Below are 20,541 nucleotides of genomic sequence, written 5' to 3'. Positions count from 1 at the left end.
CACTTTTTGCTTTACTATTCTAAGAATTATACACTTATAGTGAATATAAAAAATATAAAAGTTATTCATTTCCTAAGTTCCACAGTTAAGAGGCAACAGTCTCCATTTTTCTGCCTTAAAAATTACTTGAACGCAACAAGTGTGAAATAACTTGACAATCAGTAAAACAGCAGAAAGGAATGATAATTAATGTGCTGCTTTGTTTCTAGTCAAGACTAGAAAACCATGACGTAAGGGGAAAATAATATTTTCTTTACTCAACTTAATGCAGATCAAATGACAGTCCTGCACTACTTAGCACTAGTAAGAGAACAGACATGCATGGAATTCTAGTGCAGTCTGTTTATACATGTAGAAGACTGCATTTTTTTGAAAGATAGCAAATACTGTTTTTTGTTTGTTTTTTAAATAATAAGCTTCTACAGTAACTTCAGAAGAACAAGGAGTTGCTCCAAAGAAAAGTTAAGCAATGAGTTTCTGCCACACCGCTCCAACTCATGTCTTGTCCACATGGACTTTATCTGAAAGGTGAGAGCTTGAATGCAACTCTAGAAGATCTTTAGTCTGGGTTTACTTACAGCTTTTTAAGTTCCCACTTCAGAGCTGACTTAATTGTGTTACTTTGATGAAATTAATTATTATTTTTATTATTTAAATTGAAGTATTATCCATTATAACAGGTATTATAGTTAAAGGTCTTTGGCTTTTGCTGAGCACTCTCGCGCATAACCATCTGTGCAGCAGCAAGCCAAAATAATAAAGATCTTTTAAAGTAAAGTAATTTCAGTTCAATAGAGGTTATCCTGCTTTGCAACTGACAGTTGAACAGACCTGGTAATAAAGACGAGTGTGTCTTGAGACTATACCGTAAAAGAACAAAGTTTATCCAAAGCTAAAAGCAGCAGTGGTAGCTGCTTTCCTCTATCCACAGTCCACGCTGTAAATTGCTACAGATAAAACTGTCTCACTAATGCAATTCATGCTTTTAATCACAGTAGCTTTGAAAACATACTGGATAATACAATGGCATAGGTAGCAATACAAAACAGTTAATCTGCTTCATCTATTTCAGTTTTAAAGCAATACTGCAAACACAAACTAATGAGAAATATCAAAACAGAAGCCAAATATTAACATCCATATTTATCAAACATTTTCCTTTTAAGGCTTTTTTTTTTTCCCAAAGGCAATGAAAAACAACAGAGGTAGTACTAGGGGACAAATGCAAGATCTACTGCATTTCATTTACTCAAGACAAATGTGAGTACTCTTTCTCAATACAGCAAAGTACTTTCTAAAATAAATAGCTAATGCTAAAACACTGCCAGGCTTTAATACACCGTTTATTTTAGATAAGGTAGTAAACTGTACAGATTGTTATTATGTTTTCATTTTTCATATATAACAAGAGCGTAGTTTTACTTACCAGATCCTCAAAGTACTAAGAGGAGAGATCCACTGAGTTATGGTTCTACTGCTTTTGAGGATCTGGGCCTAAGTATAATTTATTTAATCATTCCATCTGATGATGGACATCAAATGTTTTATACAGGTTGTTTGTTTTTTGTGTTTCACACCAAATGGAACACTAGTTTACAGTAAGTCAGCACACATTATTTATGCTATAGCATTTGTCATCTGTAAAGCATGACTAAAAAAGTCTGACTGTTACAAATGCAATTTTTAGTCCCCTTCAGAAGTATACTCTTGATTTCCAGCCTAATGAAAATCACTGCAGAACAGTGCAAAAAGACTTTAAGTTCTTTTGGGCAGCACAACACGAGTACAAGCAGCAGCAATCTCACTAACTCATGCACTTACAACTTTAGCATCACAGGGCTGTGTAAGTACCAGACTGCTCAGGGTGACCCTAGCGGGCTCTTAGCTAGATTTCCTTTCAAAACCTGAGCTGAGAAGCAGATAACATGGGCACATACCCTTTGCTCCAAGCCAGCCCATCAGGGGAGTGGGTGCGTGCCTATAAAAGCAGTTTGCGTATTTAGCCAAGTTTCTGTCAGTAGACTAGAAGACAAAACTCAGGTAAACGTAGGCACAATCAGGTGAGAGTGAGCACTGAATTTTGAAGACTGCAAACAATTTGTTGTGCACTTGTACGGAAATGCTAGACTGAAGGATTTCCTCCTCCTGAAAAATTTATTACTACCACAGGATACCCGTACACCTTGTACATTAAATCTGTGCACAATTCCAATAGGCTAGACACCTAATTCTAATAAGTAAGTAAGTAATACTTCATTACATGACACCAACTGCTTCTGTATTATTTTCTGAATCCAACTTGATAGGCTTTATGTTCCTTACCTGTAGAATTACTTACCTCATCATGCATCAAAATAATATGAACAAGAGTTGTCTTAACAGATCTATTTCTGATAAGAAAGTTAAAGACAGTGCACAGTAAATAAACCATATTTTAATGTGTTACAAAAGGAATTAATAGTCAGGCTACCTCTCCAAACAGATGTCCATTACTACTAGGTTTGACAAAGATTTCCTTTAAATAGCTTGAGATGAAACACCTTTTCACCTTATCCTTTTTTCTTCCTTTGCATCTGTTTTGTAACACAAATACCATATACATTCATGGTTAATTTTTTCACATAAAGGCAGTCTGCACAAAGCCCATATCTTACAAAAGCTGTTACGGCTGGTGAATCATATCTGTAAGAGATTACTTGCATTTGACTGTGTATCATGTCACCAAAATAATATACAAAAATCAGTTCAAGAAAATTACTTCAGTAACAACCAAGAGACAGGAGGACAAGAAAGTGAGCGAGAGTAGTAGTGTGTCAAACTTTGAGCTAAAGCACAATGCAAAAAAATTGTTCTTAAATTTGCCAGGTATTCTCTTAAGGAGAAATGTAAAAAGACTGCAAACATCTCCTTCTGACTGCCCTTTCTTCGTTTTTTGGTGTTTTTGTTTCTTTTAAAACAAATGGCCTGTTGTATAGTTACAAATCTTGTGTAAGACAATACCTTCTTTGTACTGGAAAGCCAACAAATAGAAGGATGCAATAGAGTTTCTAAGCATCTCTAAATTTGAAACGGGATTTTTTTTTTAAATGTGGAAAAATCTTTGTAATTCATTTTTGTCAGATCATAACTCAAAGTACAACAACATCTAGACCTGTTTTTAAAGGAGCTTTCTTTCCTGATATATCTTTGAACATAATTACTCCTTTCAAGTTCAGTACATTCACAAAATAGCTCAATTAAGAACAGTATCACCAATTGACTGACTACTGGAAAGAGACAAAATTTACCAAACATACAGAAATATTAATTTTACCATAGCAATTATGCATATCAAAAGATGACACCTGTAGTTAGTTTTTAAAGATACAAAAAAAAAGAGAAAAACCTGAATTACAGAAAAGAAAGTCATATTTATTTAATGAAAAACTAGAAGTTAATAAAAATTAGCAAATACACAAAAAATATACACAAACAGCAGCAATACTATGTAGTGACTTACAAAGGAGGGGGGAGGTGGGGCGCGGGAAGCAGCGGCCAAAGCCCAAACCGCTCAACATGGCTTGTCAGTCAAAGGGGGAGGAAAAGAACACAAACAAAAACACGAAACAGTATCCTTTTCAACAGTACAATCAATCTACAAACAAGTTTTTAGAATTATTTTACAACATTTCCTGTAGAATCAATTCTTAATACAAAAGATGCCCATTTTGGGTGTATATATATTTTCAGTGGTTTACTGTTGACTTATTTTAAATATATTAGTGTTACTACATGCAACTGCTTCCTGTAATTTAACAGCCTTTCCTTTTATTCACCTTCATATATGTCTATCCTCCACCTACCAAATAATTTGTCTGACAGTCAACGATGGTTACCCTAGTTTCTGCTAAATTAAATGCAATGGTTTTAAACACTGGCCTGAAGAGGTTTGATTGCCATTTCAACACATCGATATAGTTACGTTGATGCCTAAATTGCCATTTTCTGCAAAGAGCTGTGCAATGCTGGTGTCAAAGACTAGACAGTCACTATTCATAATGGCTGTTGCAATTCCCTCATGGATAGATCGAGGAGTTGCTTCCCAAGTCAGTCGCCGCCTATGACCGTTTAACTCGAGTCGGTAAGCAAAGTTTTCTGCTTGCTTGCGTGTTCCTATCAGCTGTACAATCGCAAAGAACTGCTGGTGACCATCATATTTTTCCTGTTTCTCCAATACTAACATGAAATGAAAGCCAAAACAAGACTGCATCATAACCCAGTCAACAGCACCAGGAAGATTAATGTCTGTAGCAAGGAACACTATATCTTCTCCCTGAAGTGTTGTAATTGACTTATGTTGATGCATCAGATGTGGCATTACAGCATCCAGAGAACCTTGCCATTTACACGAAGCACCAGGACATGGACAGGAATAAGGCCTAAACTCACATAGCTCCTCATGGTCTGCTTTTTCTGTGTGTGGCAGAGTTATCTCACATCCAGAAGAGGCATATTTACACGGGAATAGTACAGAATTGGCAACTTTCTCCATAGCCAGGTTACGAATGGAGCCCAGCGGGCCTCGGCAAGTTGGACAGCACGTAAGTTTGGGGCGACAGTTGCTACAAACAAGGTGGCCACTCTGACACTGAAGAATTGGTGGCAGAACATAGTCAAAACAGACAGGACACTCAAAGAGACTAGCCAAGTCATTATTGGAAGCTGTAGTGCCAGTCAGGGCAGGCACTCTCTGGGATGGCGTACACTTTGAAGTACCTGTAGGTAGTGCTGTAGCAGTCTGCCGGCTCATTTCTGTAAGAGAAGAGAAAACAGAATGAAGATGCTACAGAGATCATATCTAAGCACGTTATTTTATTCTGCGTATCATATTTCTTGATTTACAAAAAAAATTCAAAATAAATTAGACAAAAAGAAGCGAAACCTAAACATGCAATGCAACTGTGTGTACTTTACATGCAGATTTCCAGCTATGCTCCATAGAATAGACATTGTTAGACAGATCTAAAAAGAGAAGACGTTCTGCCTACTGTTCGGAAGTGGAATCTACCTATTGGAAGCTGCAGGCTAAAAGTGTAAACAAGTACTAAACATAACTAAAATCCTCAAAGGTTTTTGTTGCTTTGCTGGTTGTTAGCGTTGTTTCTTTTAATATTACACTTACAAAACATTCCATAAAGTCAGTTGGGTGTAACAACTGGGCATGCTACATTACAAATCTAAAGCTGAATTTTATGTAGAAAACAACAGCCATTTGAAACAAACAAACAAACAAACAAGCTTGAATATCATAATTGTATTTACTGTATCAGGATAATTAAAAAGACCAAAACAACAAACCACCAGAAACAAGGAAGAACACAGCTAAGAAGATTATTACACAGCTCCTTCCCAGGACAGGATATTGACTCTTTGCTTCTCTGTTAAGTAAGTCCTACAGCTTTTAAAACACATCCATTGCTTCCACTTGCTGAACTAAACCATGTGTGAAGATACCAGAAAATAAATACAAAGCGGGAGTTATTTTACTCAATTTCCTAAATAAGACAAGAAATTCAAAAGATGAAATTTGAGAATTAAACATTAGGCAGTCAAAGTAACTTGAAAAGCGCTGTTTATTAAGTTTTACATTCAGTAGAGTTTACAGTTCTATTTTTTTCCAGTGTCCCTGGACCAAAGTTAGCAGCACAGTGCTTTCAAGCATTCAGCGAGCAATGGTAAAAGGCCCGTACGTCTTAACACGTACAGGTGCCATGCTTTGTCCTGGTCCCCCTCACTCTCCTCCTGCTTGCACAGAAGGAATCACTAGTACTGCCAGGAAAAATAAAGAAAACCTCGATATTGAGAAAAAAAGCCTTACCTCCACAGGTTAAAGTAAAACACTAACTAAAACTGGAATCCATTACACAGAAACATTCTTGACCACCTTAAGTGTTTCCGTGCAAGTACATCAGCTCTGTATCGGTCGTGTATTTATAATACTGAAAATAAACTTCTTTAATCTCCTTTATATTAGACATGGGAATATTAGGCAATAGGCAAGCTTCCCATATTTAGAATTATTTCAACCACAAACAAGCTTACTCATACTTGGACTAGATACCTCAAAGCAGCATACTGTGCGTGCTTTTACAAGGCATGTGCTATTCAGGGCATGAAATGAACAAACTGTGAGGTTCCAACAAGCAAAACAACTTATCCCTTGACATTCACAAAACAGCCACAGGTGGACAATGTCACTCTCTTCATCAAAAGCCCCTCTCTCCAATGCAGAGCTCAAACGTAGGTGTCTGAGAGCTGGCATTCAGTCCCTGACTTCAACTTCATGTGCCCCATACCAGCATCATCTCACCCCTCCGAAGTCTCTTCTTTCATCTTGAGCTCACTGCTCTCAAAATATCCAGATCTCATCTTCGGAAATAAAACCATGCAGTGGTTTCTATTGCTGCCCCTAAACGATATTATAGAGATCTGAAAGGAATGGTAGTTTTTTGGCCTTATTTTCCTACTCTAAGCATTCCCTTTAGATGGAAAGTTTAAGTGATCTGTGACAAATCAGATCTATGCTCTGGGGAAGTGATACCCCACCAGCTTGTTGCAGAGGGTTCAGACACTCAGCCCCAGTGACGGCTGAGCGCTGCTGCTAGTTTTGTCCGAAATCTGTAGATGGGAAACTCACGATGTCACACTGTGGTCCAGGAGAACAAACTGCACACACACAGTAATTGCACAGCAGACCAAATTTATCACACTGCTTGGAAAGAGCTTAGAAATCACATACATATTCTTACGTAAAGTTTTGAAAACATCACCTTGCAATTGTAAATGCATTTCAGAAAAGATTGTGTGTGCTTCATCTTACCTGCATCCATACCTCCTGATCCCAGAACGCACAGACAGCGCTGGGAAAACCACCGTTCCCAGGCAGTCTGACCGGCCGGGTGAGCTTTGCTCTGGCTGATAACACCTGCAGGACCTCGTACCACAGTTAGGTAAGCAGCCTCCAAGCTTTGCACAAGACCTCGCGCATAGATGCACTTCCCACCACAGCCGTCAGCGCTCCAGAAGCACTGAGGAGGACACTGCACAGCTCTGGTTTGGCACCACTCCTGCCCGTGCCTGGCCCTCACACACAACCGAGCACCATCCCACCCAGCAGGGAGCCAAAACGAACAGGAATCTGTGAACCCGGCCACTGAGATGCGCAAGCAAAGAAGAAACTGGATAATGCAAGAAACTGCACTTTACCAAGCCCAAACCTGCCCAAAGCCTACGTTCCCATCATTTGCTAACATAAAAGATGAATAATGCCTCACGATGGAAAAGTAAAAGAAGTTAATATTTCAGGTTATTTTTAAGGTAATGGCAAATCGGTGTTAATAGTATAATACAGTTAGCCTGTGTTTGCCTTTCTCAAACGTTCTCAACAGATTACCAACCGAAAACAAATACCTAATTGGAAATAAAAGTTTAATGATATTTTTAGCTACAAAACCCTTTCTACGGGTCAAAAAAACCCCACCAGAACAACCCAAAACAACCCAACCCTACGTGCAACACTTGCCATTAGCTTTGTTCCCACACAGTGGGAGCAAGTGCATAAGCAACACCGACAAACCGTGGGATGCTGGCCGTCATCTGCAGAAACAGTAATTCCTACGAGCCCTACTACTTGAAACATCGACCGAATCTGAGTAAGTTTAACCAGCAGAGTGAAAGGGGAGACGCGTTTTAACACTTCCCAACGGCACCCGGAGGACGGCTCCGCCCCCGGTGAAAGCCGCCCGCTGACGGCCGGGAGCGGCGGGAGCACGTGACAGCGGCACCTCCCGGCCCCCACCGAGCGGCAGCGCCGCCCAGAACGGCCCGGCCCGTGCGGCTGGAGGCGGGGAGCAGCTCCGGGCCGCCACGGCTCCGCGAGCCGCAGAGCTGCACCACGAGAGCGCACGCTGCAGCGGAGGCGGCCCAGGAACTCGCTGCCAAGAGCTGTCCTGGCCACAGACAAAGCGAGGCTGCGGTACCTGAGTCAGGAAAGCGATCTTAAAAATGCTTTCCTAGTACTTGAAATTCAGGTTCTGGTCAAGGCAGACTGCGGGAGCTTTTATCGGCCACGTAACGCACGCAAGCTAACACCGCCTCCAAGGTTTTGGTACTCCTAGCAGAAACCATCGACCGAACACACGGTACGCTTACGATTCATCCCTGTACGTCCCACCAGGTGAGAGTCAAGGGAGTTTCCGACCCAGGGGCCAAGATGAAGAAAACCAGCGGGAACAACGTGTGGAGCACCTGCCAAGAGCTCGGCCGCCTGGAAGGCGTGCCCAGGGCTCCGCCTCCTGCCGCACCCGCCAGCCCCGTACCGAGCTGTGAGTGCAGCCCTTCGCTGCGCTGTGATGCAGCGTGCAACACCTGAACAGGCTGCGAAACCCCAGAGGTACAGTCACAGCGAGAGCAGGAAGGTGCAGCAATCCTACTGAACAGCCCGGCTGACACGGGACACGTGGAAAGCAGCTTCGAGAAAAGTTCAGAAAGAGAACATACCTCACGTGCCATGGAAGTAACAACAGTAGGTACGAATAGATTTATGCCATCTCAGCTTCTCACCTCCCCAGGCTTCAGACACCATCCTGCAAACCAAACTTCTCCTCTCTCTCTGAAATAGAGGGCACTCTTGACATCCCCAGGCTAACACCATCCACTTTTCCAATAGCTTCACTCGCTCTGAATAGATTACACTTGGGTCTAATGCCTTGAATACCTTTTGAGAGGGTAAAAAAAGGTATTAGTGTTGGGGGGAAGAAAAACGAACGGCCACAAAACCCCCGTATAGTTCTCTTAGTGTTTGAAACAAGAAAAAAATCTAACTGTAATGCCTAAGAGTGGTGCAAGGACAGAAAAACGCCTTATCACAAACTTCTACATGTGATGCAATAAAATCTTATTTCAGTCACATTTTGGAACTAAGTGAATTCAGAGAGCTGCAATCAAAAATCACTAACTCTTAGCACCTTACAGTTCCAACCAGGGTAACACAAAGTCTTGTAATTTTTCCAGCTATACAATCATATTTGAGAATGATGCCTAGGAAAAAAGCCCAGTTGTAGAGCACTGGAAATTAGATCCCTTTGTAACACCGTGCTCGAACTTGTGGAGAACACTGGCAGCTGGCTACGTTCTAGATGCTGTATAGGCCAAAGCATGCCCAAACCCTAAAACTAAGTCACCTGTTGAAAATACCGATTGCTTACCAGGTCTAAATGGTAACTACAAGTAGATACAGCAGGGTTAGCCACTATCATCAGAAATGCGCACAATTCAGTATTCATAACATTTGTAACATAAAATAAATTGAAGAGATTAATGTCACCACTACTTCCTTGGCGGCGGAAGGAAGGTTTAATGAATGCAGCAGAAGCGTGTGTGTGTATTTAGACAAAAACAATGCTGCATGCACACACATAAAATGCACACAAAGCACCTGCTAGTGTTATTGACAAAGAAGTCTAAAGAGAATATTAAGAATAAAGGCAATTAAAAAGCATCGAAAGAAATACCAGTGTATTTTAAGCAGAGAACTTACTTGCCATTTTTAAAGCATTAGGTTAATTTTATTTTAAAAATTCTTAGTTCACTGTTTTTTTGTTGCGTGGCTGCCCAATTACGAACAAGCCTTAAGCTGCTGAGGATAGCCTCTACCGTGCCATGGACCAGCCGGCTTCTCAGCCGTGTCCTTAACATTTCTGAAAAGAATTTTCCAAGGAACGTACCTTTCCTCTGTCCCCTCCTGCATTCCAAATAGCCAATGCACAGCAAAACCAACGGCAAAGAGGTCTCAGCAGGCACTATGGAAAAATACTGTGTATTGCCCTCCCCACCACCACCCTTCAGCAAACCCGTCCAGCACTAAGCGTGCTGGGAGCAAACGCCTCAGAGAGTAGGTTGAGATTATTTGTAAAATAGTAATATTTTGGGTTTCTATTTAATTTTAAACTCATCTGGGAGCCCAAACCTTTTCCATTTGGAAGTCTGGGAAATCTTGGATCACAAAAGGCCTGGCACAGTTTGTGTCAAATCTGTGGCCACCTATGCAAATCTGACACTGCTGAAAACATTGCTTACACAAAACGGCCCACTTCAACATTTTTAGAAGCACTTCTGCTTTGTGGCATAAACTACTCATCAACAACGTAACACCATTCAGTCTCCATCTACTGTTTTTAATTTATGAATGTTTCCAACTCTTCCAGACACCATTTTCTGTACACCCCTAATGATGTGCTGCTTGCTATTTCAAGCAAGGTCTTCTCTCTTCCTGCATAACAACCAAAAAACACAGCAATCCAACGTAACAGAATATTTTAAACTAAGACAAAGTTTAAAAAATAAAGTGGGAGCTTTCATGTTTATTTCACTTTGGAAACCGAAGTCAGAAATTATCATCTGTCCAGTTCATCTCCTTTTCACACAAAATTACAAGAATTTCCATTACCTTGTAGTGAGCCAGCCTGCCTAAAACTGCAGGTAATCTTTTCTTGGACCTCCAGAAAGAGATTCCCTACCAATGCCCCCTTCCAATAAGCAAGAAGAGAAACTCCAATAGATTTATATAATCACGGGATTGGTCACCCTCTTTGTGATCATTTGCAGTGAACCACCAGACCCTAACACTCAGCATATGTCTGATGCTACCATGTATGTTCCCTTGTACACAACGCTGTCACCAGCTGAGTTGTTACTAGCGGGCAGTCCAGATCTTTTCCAAACTCCGCATCTGTAGCAGATGCAAACAGCACTATGTAAACACAAGCAGTATATTATTACACCTGTTTAACTGTAGTGACCTGTATCTAATCCAGTACAAAAACTTCAGTCTTGGCTAGTGTTGTTTCACTTTAGCCGCTGTCATTAGCTCTTTCTCCTATCTCTGCCAGGACATTCAATATCCACCCAGGAGCTGCCTGTTTCCAGTTGCCAAAGGTTTTCTTCCCAACTATTTTATAATGTAAAATTAGAAAGGAAGAGCAACCCAGAAAAGGTATACAACAGCCACATAAAATATAGCATTCATTTTTTAAAAGAAACAAAGAACTTCGTCAGTTTCAAGTGAATAACCCATACTTTATCAATCCAGGACTTTGCAATTCAGTATATAAATTCTGCAGAATCAAGATCAAAGTTAGCACCAAGTATCAGAGACTACACTGCTAGGAAACTCTAGACATGCAAAGAGAGATAAACTCCGAAACAAAGTACACAGAGAAAAAAATACTAACTGATAAAACCCCAAATTTCATTCTAGAGTGAAAACTAGAGATGTCTGATCAAAAGCAAAAACCCTGTGTTTGGCCCACTCAGTCTGTACTATATAGAGAATACTCCAAGTCTCACACGTCTTATATTTATGCTTAGAATTAAATAAGAAAACAGATTTATGTGTACACTCAGGCCATCAACAAAGCATTATATAGCACTGTATAACATTTATCTCCCCTTCTTTTGAGCTTGAAGAAAGAAAAGAGAAACTATAAATGAAATTTCTGACAATTCAAGCAATACTAAAATCAGTGCCACCACTAGAAAAAGAGAATGCAGAGATACGTTATGTAAACTGGTATAAGCAAAAATAACTGATATTTGGTCGTCTACTGTAATGAAAGACAGGCTAGTGAAACAATCTTTTCCATTACATATAGTTATAAATAAAGAGGAAAAAGAGCCATTCTTTAAATAAAAATCAAAACCAAACGCTGGCATTAAAAGATCGTGGATCACTTCCAAATAGGAATTCACTGTATTTTCCCTTGTTAAAAACAAGTAAATAGCTCAGCTTGCTGATACTGCAGGTCCCCACCCACCGCAGAGGAGTCAAGGCAGTGATACAGAAATGCTGTTCAGAGATGCACACTCTTGCACTGTACCTTTAGCGGTGCTCTGTGACCAAGCCCTCCTCCTTTCTCTGCTCACCAGCTCTGTGTCCTCAGTGTCAGTATCAGCAGCCAGTCAGTGGTCAGAGCATTCCTTGACAGAGGACACCTGAACCTCCAGCATGCCCGCCTGGAACCTACAGCACAACAAACTCCAGTTTGAATTCAGAACGCCGCTGTCCCGTACCGCAGGCTCCTCTGGCTAGCAAACTGAGCGCGCCTTCCTGCAGTCTGCCACACTTTGAGCACAGCCATGCTAACTGAGGTAAAGCAGAAGTACGGATTTCAAAATAAAGATCATGGCAGAAACCACAGAATCTAACAAAATAAAGGCATAGTTCATATGAAAACACATAAAATTCCACATGAACAACCAGTAAAAGGGAAAACAGTTTTAATTGATTTATTTGTATTTTTGCAATATCCCATTTCCTTTTACCATGACTAGAGCCAAGTAAACTGCACTACATGGAGATCATCTTGAAACAGTAATTCAGACCAGTAAGTTCTATAAAAACAGGTAAGCAGTTACCTTTTCAAAAGTTCCAGGCCTAGCAGGTTGCAATAAAAAGCAAGCAAGCCATACAAAGTGAGCAGCTACTAAGTAAATTAGTAACAGTGCCAGGGAAAACAAAGTTATTTTTCATGCTGTAACATACACTACCATTCCGAAGCATCTGAAGCAGAAAGCACTGAATTCAGCTCTTTGAGATATCATAGATGGACTCTAGATACAAGTTGAGGAAAAACAAACAAGCACAGAACAACAACCCTGTAAGTGTTAACAGCAAATCCTACCAAGTGTGACAATTTGAGGGCTGCCTTTCTCTCCTCAGTGTGATTTTGCAAAAACTATATTCTTCACTGTATACTGTAACTGCCATGCAATATTGCATCACCATTGCTGTGTCTGTGGCAGACACAGGGAAGAGGGTGTGGCATAGAAGTGCCTACCTTAACTCAATACAGCTGAACTGAAAGAAATACCTACGCTTTGATGTGCTTTCAAATATAAAATCTTCCTGCAATAACTATTCCAATTCCAATTCAAGATCTATTTTACGCTCAGAAACTTTCCTGCATAACTAAATAGTACTAGGGAGCAGACCATCAAAACAACCCGACCTGATTCCAGAAAGACGTGGCTCACAGGAGACCAATCATAACACAGAGAGCTGCTTTGTAGGAGGAAGAGTCAGGAAAGGATTAGGTATATAGACTATTTTAATGCAGATCTCTCCATTTCGCGTGTTGCTTAGGTTCACGCATACTTTTGTCTTAAATAATAATTGATTCTTGTATTCTTTAATCTGTTCTGTATTCCTGCATGCAGGGCTGCACACTGGAACACAGTGGAGACCTGTGAAGGATGGATAACCTGCCTGTGGAGGGCAACCATGTATGGGAGGGCACGGAGATCTTCCTGCCACAGGTATGGCAAACACAGATCTGCTCCTGACGTGTGGGTTTCGAGTGCAGCCCCACAGCAGTGGCACTGGGAGCCTAACACTGCGAGTCACGGAGCTGATTCCGACCTATAAGACACATATCCAACTTTTCCAGTTCAGGTATTTAATCTCCTGAAGGGAGCTGGAGTGAGAAAATTTAGAAGAATGACAGATAAAGACAAAGTCCTCACTTTCTCTCTCTCACACACACAAATGGGATAAAGCACGTAAAATTTTAAAAGTAAAGAGAGAAGTCCATATTTTTAAAATGGTCATTTCTACATTTTTGGAATAAGATTTCCATACTATAGGTAAGTAATTCAAAAGGAAAGCTCTGGAAATTTAGGATGGGACACTGGCTTTTGTATTTTGATGATATACTACAGGCAGAAAATACTGGCATTACCTACATCATAATGCACATATCGCCTTCATAAAAGCGTATAAACACTGTTGCATTTTCACATTCCCTATTGTTTAAAACTTTTCAGTACTTCATTTCCTTAAATTCCCATTTTCTACATACCTTGTGTTACTAGCATCCCTTCTTTGAAGTACACGTGCCTCCATTAAACCCAATACTGTTTAAGTGACGTATTTTCTCTCAGCTCATCAGAACTGAATCAACTGCTCCTCTTGTAGCATAAGGATTCAACTTCCTCCCTTTAAAATCTTTTTCTGAATTGTTATTACACTGCTACTTGCATTCTTAGACTTGGTCATTGGTAATTTTACACGGTCCTATTTCTGCACAGAGTACTGGCTCTAGTTCTAGACTTTATTTCTTCAGAACACGCTTTCCATGAAAACACTAGTTTTAGAACGTGGTTCTCTCTCACAAACAAAAGTGCTTTTCAGTTTGTCTTATCAACCTCAGGCACAGCAATCAGAAATGCTGTACACTGCTGACTCTACAGACCACCACGTTACACAAGAAGTTTCAGCATTCCCTGAGACTTGAAAAGTAGAATTAGTGGTACTGAGCAGTCTGTGGCGTGGGATATTCGTGGCAGACCTGGGGTGAGTTCCTGCTCCATCACAAGTGTCTGAGTCACCACAGGCAACTACTTCCCTGCCTTTAAAGCACTGTGCCTAGCTGCAAGCCTCAAATGTAGATGCAAAAGGCAATGAATTAACGTGAGCAGGATACTAAATTAACTCTGTAGACCCTTTTCAAATTTACTTCCAGTCAGCAGTAACCAAATGTCATGACATGCTAAATGACACTATGTTAAACTATTTTAATATCTCACTCCTTAATCCAGCAATAGTCAGACTGCAGTCACTGACTGCTCTCCAGAGATGGTCCAAGTCCTGCTCACACACGGATAACTGCCTTCTTCCCATTCCAGCATTTTCTACATCAGAGAGACAAATGAGGGAGACGAGGCACTTGCAACATCCTTCTCACTGATTTTATCTAATCTGAAGACCCTCTTCTTCTGCCAGCTCCACACTGACATTTTATGGAAAGCCAGTAGCAGAAACCTCTCTTCAGAGGAATCCTTGTATTTCCAAGATAAGTTCTCTCAACCTTCTCTGTGAAGATCCAACAACCCAGGTTTTGAAGCGAGTGATTCATATTCAGCAGAACAATAGCTCTCAGGCCAGAAAACTGGATTTTCTTTTATCCCCAATAATTTCTGTTCACGTTTATCTAAAATATGAAGTAAAATGTGCTATTTCACTCATTTGTATTGCCTGGGAAATGCTTCACGGCATACAAAATTAAAATCCAGCCATAATCACACTGAAGTCAGGCTGAGTCCGTACCAGAAAATAAAACACAAGCCATTACAAATGCTTGGGAAATGACAGGTGCAGATATATCTTTCTGCCACTTCGTGCTCCCTCAGCACTTTCAAGATTCAAACATTACTACATCCTCCTCTGCAAAATATTGTCCCCCCCCCCTTCTGTCACATGGTTAAATCAAAACTTAAGTCTACATTGCAATGCTGAATCTGGAACATCAAATCCTAACAATGACTCACTATCTAAAATTTAACTGTAAACTTCAGCATTTTGTAACACTCCAATAAAAGAAAAAGGTTACAAAGAAAAAAGAAGGCATTAGGTTGGATGATCAAGCACTCAAAAATTAGAAAATAATGAAAGTTTCACACGCAACTCTATTTCCTCCTATGCATATTAAGGAACAGCCCTCATGAAATAATTATTTCCTCCCACTCACTCCTTTAGCAGAGCAGCATCTGTACGTACCTGGAAGAACTATATTTGCACAGAGAACAACGCTTTTTCTTTAAATTGATTACCTGATTCCAGATAAAGCTGTTTAGGACAGCAGATGTTTTAACACACGCAAACGCTCTTAAAATTACTGCTTTACAGGTGCCGTTCTAAACCAACATCCATCTCAACTTCTGCTTTGAAGTGCCTACTTTTATTTGTAAACTATCCATTTTAAGTGATTGTACTTGACCTAACACAAAGCCAAACTAAACTTTTGCAGTGCACCATCAACATCTGCCAGCCAAATCATCCCCGTCACACCTGTGCAACCAGTCTTCAGATTACGCCCTCGGCACACTTGCATCATCACAGATATCAGCCATGTAGAGATGAGGCATACGCAAACTTTTCGACTTTGTTTACTCCTCTGTGCTCCAAAAAGGGGGGAGAATTCTGCAAATGGAACTCATAACCCTAATGATTTGTACACATATATATGTATGTCTATAGGTTTACATGTATTTCAAAACAAACAATTCAGTAATCAAGGGATCAGCTGAGAAGATTTTCACTGCTTTTACCAGAAGACAACTGCACACGCACAGCAGCAGAGGGAAAAGACAAAGGCTTAAGGCTCATCCGTATGCCAAATAGAAGTAATTCACATCAATTTAAAAGTGAGCTTTAACTAAAGAGTTTATCCTGTACCTCTTACACTGGGGTTACGTATGCATCAATACATGAATGTATATAGAAGTATGTGTTTCAAATGCAATTTCCAGAACAACAGTAAGTAAATCAAGAAAATCAAGACAATTAAGGTACCTAATCCTAAGACAGAAGGCAGTGGGTTCAAAAAAAAAAAAAGAAAAGAAAAAAGAAAAAAAAGTCCATTTTCACCGACTGGAGAATGGGAGAGGGTAAGGTCCTGGTGCTGACACAATGAGCTACAGGTCCTATTTTTCAAAGAGAAAGTAGCAATATTACATGTTTTAAGGGCTCTTAAATATTTTAATAGCACTTCTAAGAACTGCTCACTTACATATTCGTTAAGAGCCTTCAGATACCATTACAAACAATTGAAGAAAATGATTTATCTACAATACAAAGAACAATCCGCCAGATCCACGCTGCAGGACTCCAGGCACGTGTACACAGTGTGCCAGAACACAGTTCCACCATTCCTACAGCAAACAAAAGGAAGCTGCCACCAAAAGGGATGGCTGTGCTGCCTTGTACCCGTTTGGATCCTCTCTCTTTAAGGTAACGTATTCAGCAAAATCAGCCTTGCACAACTACACAAGAGTGCTTACACTGGAGCAAGGAAGACATCAAAATGAGCTGGCAGTGAGAGGGCAACACTCTCGGCTGTAAGTCTGCACTAACAATGATCCCAAACTCTCCTACGAGAGGGGATGACTTCTCTTGCAGCAGCACTTGCTCTTACGTTACCATGCAGCAAGCTATTCTGGGAAATGAACCAGATAATAGCTACCCATTCCTCACACGTGATTAGTTTTCTCCTGAATCTGGAACTGAAACAGGCCCATTGCACATTCACACTGCTGCCAGCTTCACTGCAAGTGATAACACTGGTGTCACCACTGGCAGCCCGAGCAGAAACTGTCTTTGGTAGCACAGAATCCCACGCTCAGAGCGCTCCAGCTTGCTCAGGGCTACATCTTCTGTTACTTCTTTTCTAACACTGAGGTGTTAACAGCAACAAATCACTTCATTTAGAAAGAAAGATGTATATTAGAAAAATCACTTAAAATCCACTTCAAACCGGCATCTGCATCACATTTTGGCATAAAGAAACACGTACTAAGATTTACAACATTTATAAACCTAGTATTTCAGTTATCAACCCCTTAAAAGGTACAGAAAACACGGAACTTTTTCTCATGAGAGTTCTACAATAAACAAACAAGAAACAACTCTATACACACCTACATTTCTAAGCTAAACAGCAGCTCTAGCAATCTTTACATAAATGAATTTATTCTCAAGCTTTCCCTTCCCTAATTTAACACTAAGTTGTGTTGAAATACTCCTCCTCCAGTTAAACCTTTTCAATCTTCTGACAATTTCTACATTAGTAAAATGAAACATACAATTTTCCTTCATATATATTTTTCCTTTGGCATTTCATCTGAACGTGTGTTTGGGAACAACTCTTAAAACTGTGGCATTCTACATTCTCCTTCTTGACAGCATTGAAATACAAACACACTGAAAAGCCACTGCTGTCTTGCATCAAAGACTAAATGAAATTTTGCTCTGCTTCGTACTACATGTGAGAAACGTTGGAAAGAACATCAAAACGTGATCTTAAAGGCTTCACAGCACACACACCAAAGTTCATAGAATTGCTGCTTCACTTTAAAGGAGCCGATGGCTATTTCCAACAACAGAAATTATCACACTCCACTTTTCTGAGTGTCTCAGCAAGGTCATCAACTGTTACAAGAAAAGATACACAACTGCTTCTAGATAAGGCACACAAAAAAGGAAATAGTCAACAACTGTCTGCAGGTGGGTTTCCTGTTCTTTCTAAATCCATTTCCCTGCAGGAAAATATTCATAGTAATTTTATAAATGCATTTCCGGATGCAAAAGGACAAAGACAATTGTCACCATTCAAATGTTTTACTTCCCTGCTGCAAACAGACAATCTCAGCTTCCATACTCAACTCTCAGTGCTACGCTTCTACAAAGAGAAACAAGTCACAATCAGAAATGCACCATTTGGTTAATTGTAATCATCTAGCTCTTTATCTGATTAAAGTACTGGGGTATTAGTAACCAAATCTCTCGTTATTCCTCTAATAACACAAAAAAATCACCATTTTATAGATTAACTCAAGCAGGAATGTATTTAAAATAGTTGTCCGGGACATTACGGAAGCATAGCATGTACTTTGGATTAGAACTAGAACGCGAATGTGTTTATATATAGTTGTTTCTTTTTCAGATGAAGCATGCATAAAACTTAAAAGTATCAATGGAGCATTATTGTTAGGCTTTGTTTACCTTTCCTAGCATAGCTAACACCTGAACACTCTATAGCATGGTAAAAAAAAAAAAAAAACAACCTCAAGTCAGCTGAGATGAACCAGAGCTTGACGGTGTCTTTCCAGTGTACTTCACTGCTACTGTCTTTCTGTGATTTCCTGCTTCTGTTGAGCACTACCTGCGCTGAGGTGCAGCAGCGAGGGATTAGGGGAACTCTGCAGTCATCAGCTGGAAACAGCCTTCACCCTGAGTATCCACAGACTGGAAATGTGCAACACAGCTCAGTATCTGAGTTAGCTCCTTACGTGTGCCCAGAATTTCTGGTACCATTGATTCACCTTGATTACTCTGGTTCAGCATAGCTTCCAAAAATGAGACAACTACTAAAGCACCATACACAGTAATATTCTACTTGGCAAAACTTTGCCCAACTTTTATAGCTAACAGTTAAAAACTAGAAAACCTATTAGAAGCAGAAAAGTAAACAAAGCTCTTTCAGCTTGAGAACATCGTGTTTCTCATTAGAACTGAACATCTAGTTTTCCACAATACTCTGTGAAGACCAGAGTTCTTAAAACCATTCTGCTTGACTTCTTTGAGTGTTCAGACCAGCAGGATTTGCTTCTGACACAAACTCACTCATGCTCCCCCCTCCCCTACGCTAGGAGCAGGTGTCCTTGACATCCAAGTAGCGCTCCTTTCTCAGGTCGCACTAAGCAGACAGCAGCAACAATAGTCACGCCTAAGCACAGAAAGTACTTCTGCTATTTAAAATATTTACTTTCCTTAGTTCACACCTACTTAGCTGGAGCTACTGGATTTCAGAGCTAACTCCTGCAGTACAATCTAACAAGACTACAGCATTAGAACCCTACCAACGTAAATCTAGATTAATTGACAAGATACTCTGTCATAACATGCTTTCAGGATGAAAACGCTCATTATTTCATCTTTTACCATTTGTGGGTCACAACAGAGTCCTAAAAGCATAGAAGAGATTGTTTTTAACCTCGTGCTTTCCTGCGTAACTTTTCTGTACCGTAAAAATGCTGAAGGTAATTAAGAACATCAGTCTCCATTGAAGTTCATGCAATTATCATTTCTAGCACTCAATTTCAACAGCAGTATTACAGCACAGAACAAACGATAGAACTAGATACAATGCAATTTATTCTTTAGGCAGGAATACTTTTCTACTGCAGCTAACCAGCCCAGAGATCTGAACTTTAAGTACTAGCCTCAGTATTAGTCTACCTGTACTCCAAGACCTCAAATGTTCTGGAAGATCAGCCAGAGGAACTCGGAGTTGAGAAGAGTCCCCTCTGTCTTCCTCCCCCTCTGGAATGCACAGTGCTAGCCTCTAAGCTTAGGAGGGAGATAAACAGACAACTGAAACTATGTCCTGTGCGTGGAACATCCCACATCCTTCATGACCTACTCCAATTCGCTATGAGGCTCCTAAAAACCACTCACGTGCACCTCAAAAAAACTGAAGTCACTTTACTTATTTATTTAACACCTAAGAAATCACTCATTACAAAGAAGAGGTAGTGTTCACCAAGACCAGCAGAAATAAGGACTGAAGAGAGAATATTAAGAAATACATTTACAGTTGTCAGAGCACGTGAACTGAAACTACTGAAAGGTACCATCAGCTCACCACTGGAACAGTCCCTTGCTTCTTCCCCTAAAGTACTTCGCCTCTTACAATATATGCTGTTGTTCCCAGGGTTTTAAGACTACGATAACTTCGAGGAAAAGGGAAAGAACTGAAAGGCTCCAGCCTTTTAGACGTGCAGAGATGAGCGAGAATCTGCCCCACACGCTGATCCCGCAGGACCGGAGCAGCAGGGGTGCGCAGCCGCCCGTGCCTCCTGCACAGCGTCCTCCCGCACGGCCTCCCCCCGGCCCGCAGGCCGCCCCCGGGCTCCCCCCGCCGCCGCGGCCCAGCTGACCTTCGGCGC

At 40.5% G+C, this 20,541-nt stretch overlaps 1 protein-coding gene across 4 annotated transcripts in view; it reads right to left on the bottom strand.

The window, feature by feature from the left end:
* The window catches only part of SIAH1 (siah E3 ubiquitin protein ligase 1), a 19,148-nt gene continuing 1,021 nt past the window's right edge, over positions 2,415-20,541 (bottom strand). Inside the window, exons 2-3 of one of the 4 annotated variants that reach the window (XM_021408318.1) lie at positions 11,916-12,058; positions 2,415-4,791 (exon numbers count right to left, since the gene is read on the bottom strand). In XM_021408318.1, coding sequence (XP_021263993.1) covers positions 3,941-4,789 — 849 coding nt within the window. In that variant the 5' untranslated portion in view covers positions 4,790-4,791; positions 11,916-12,058 and the 3' untranslated portion in view covers positions 2,415-3,940. Of the gene's footprint in view, positions 4,792-6,859; positions 8,163-8,601; positions 11,891-11,915; positions 12,059-20,541 lie in introns of those variants that run through there. The other 3 variants (XM_021408316.1, XM_021408317.1, XM_021408319.1) reach the window with 3 other exon arrangements.

The sequence above is a fragment of the Numida meleagris genome, chromosome 10, assembly GCF_002078875.1.
Source record: "Numida meleagris isolate 19003 breed g44 Domestic line chromosome 10, NumMel1.0, whole genome shotgun sequence".
Taxonomy (NCBI): Eukaryota; Metazoa; Chordata; class Aves; order Galliformes; family Numididae; genus Numida; species Numida meleagris.
This window is presented reverse-complemented; position numbering and strand designations above follow the sequence as displayed.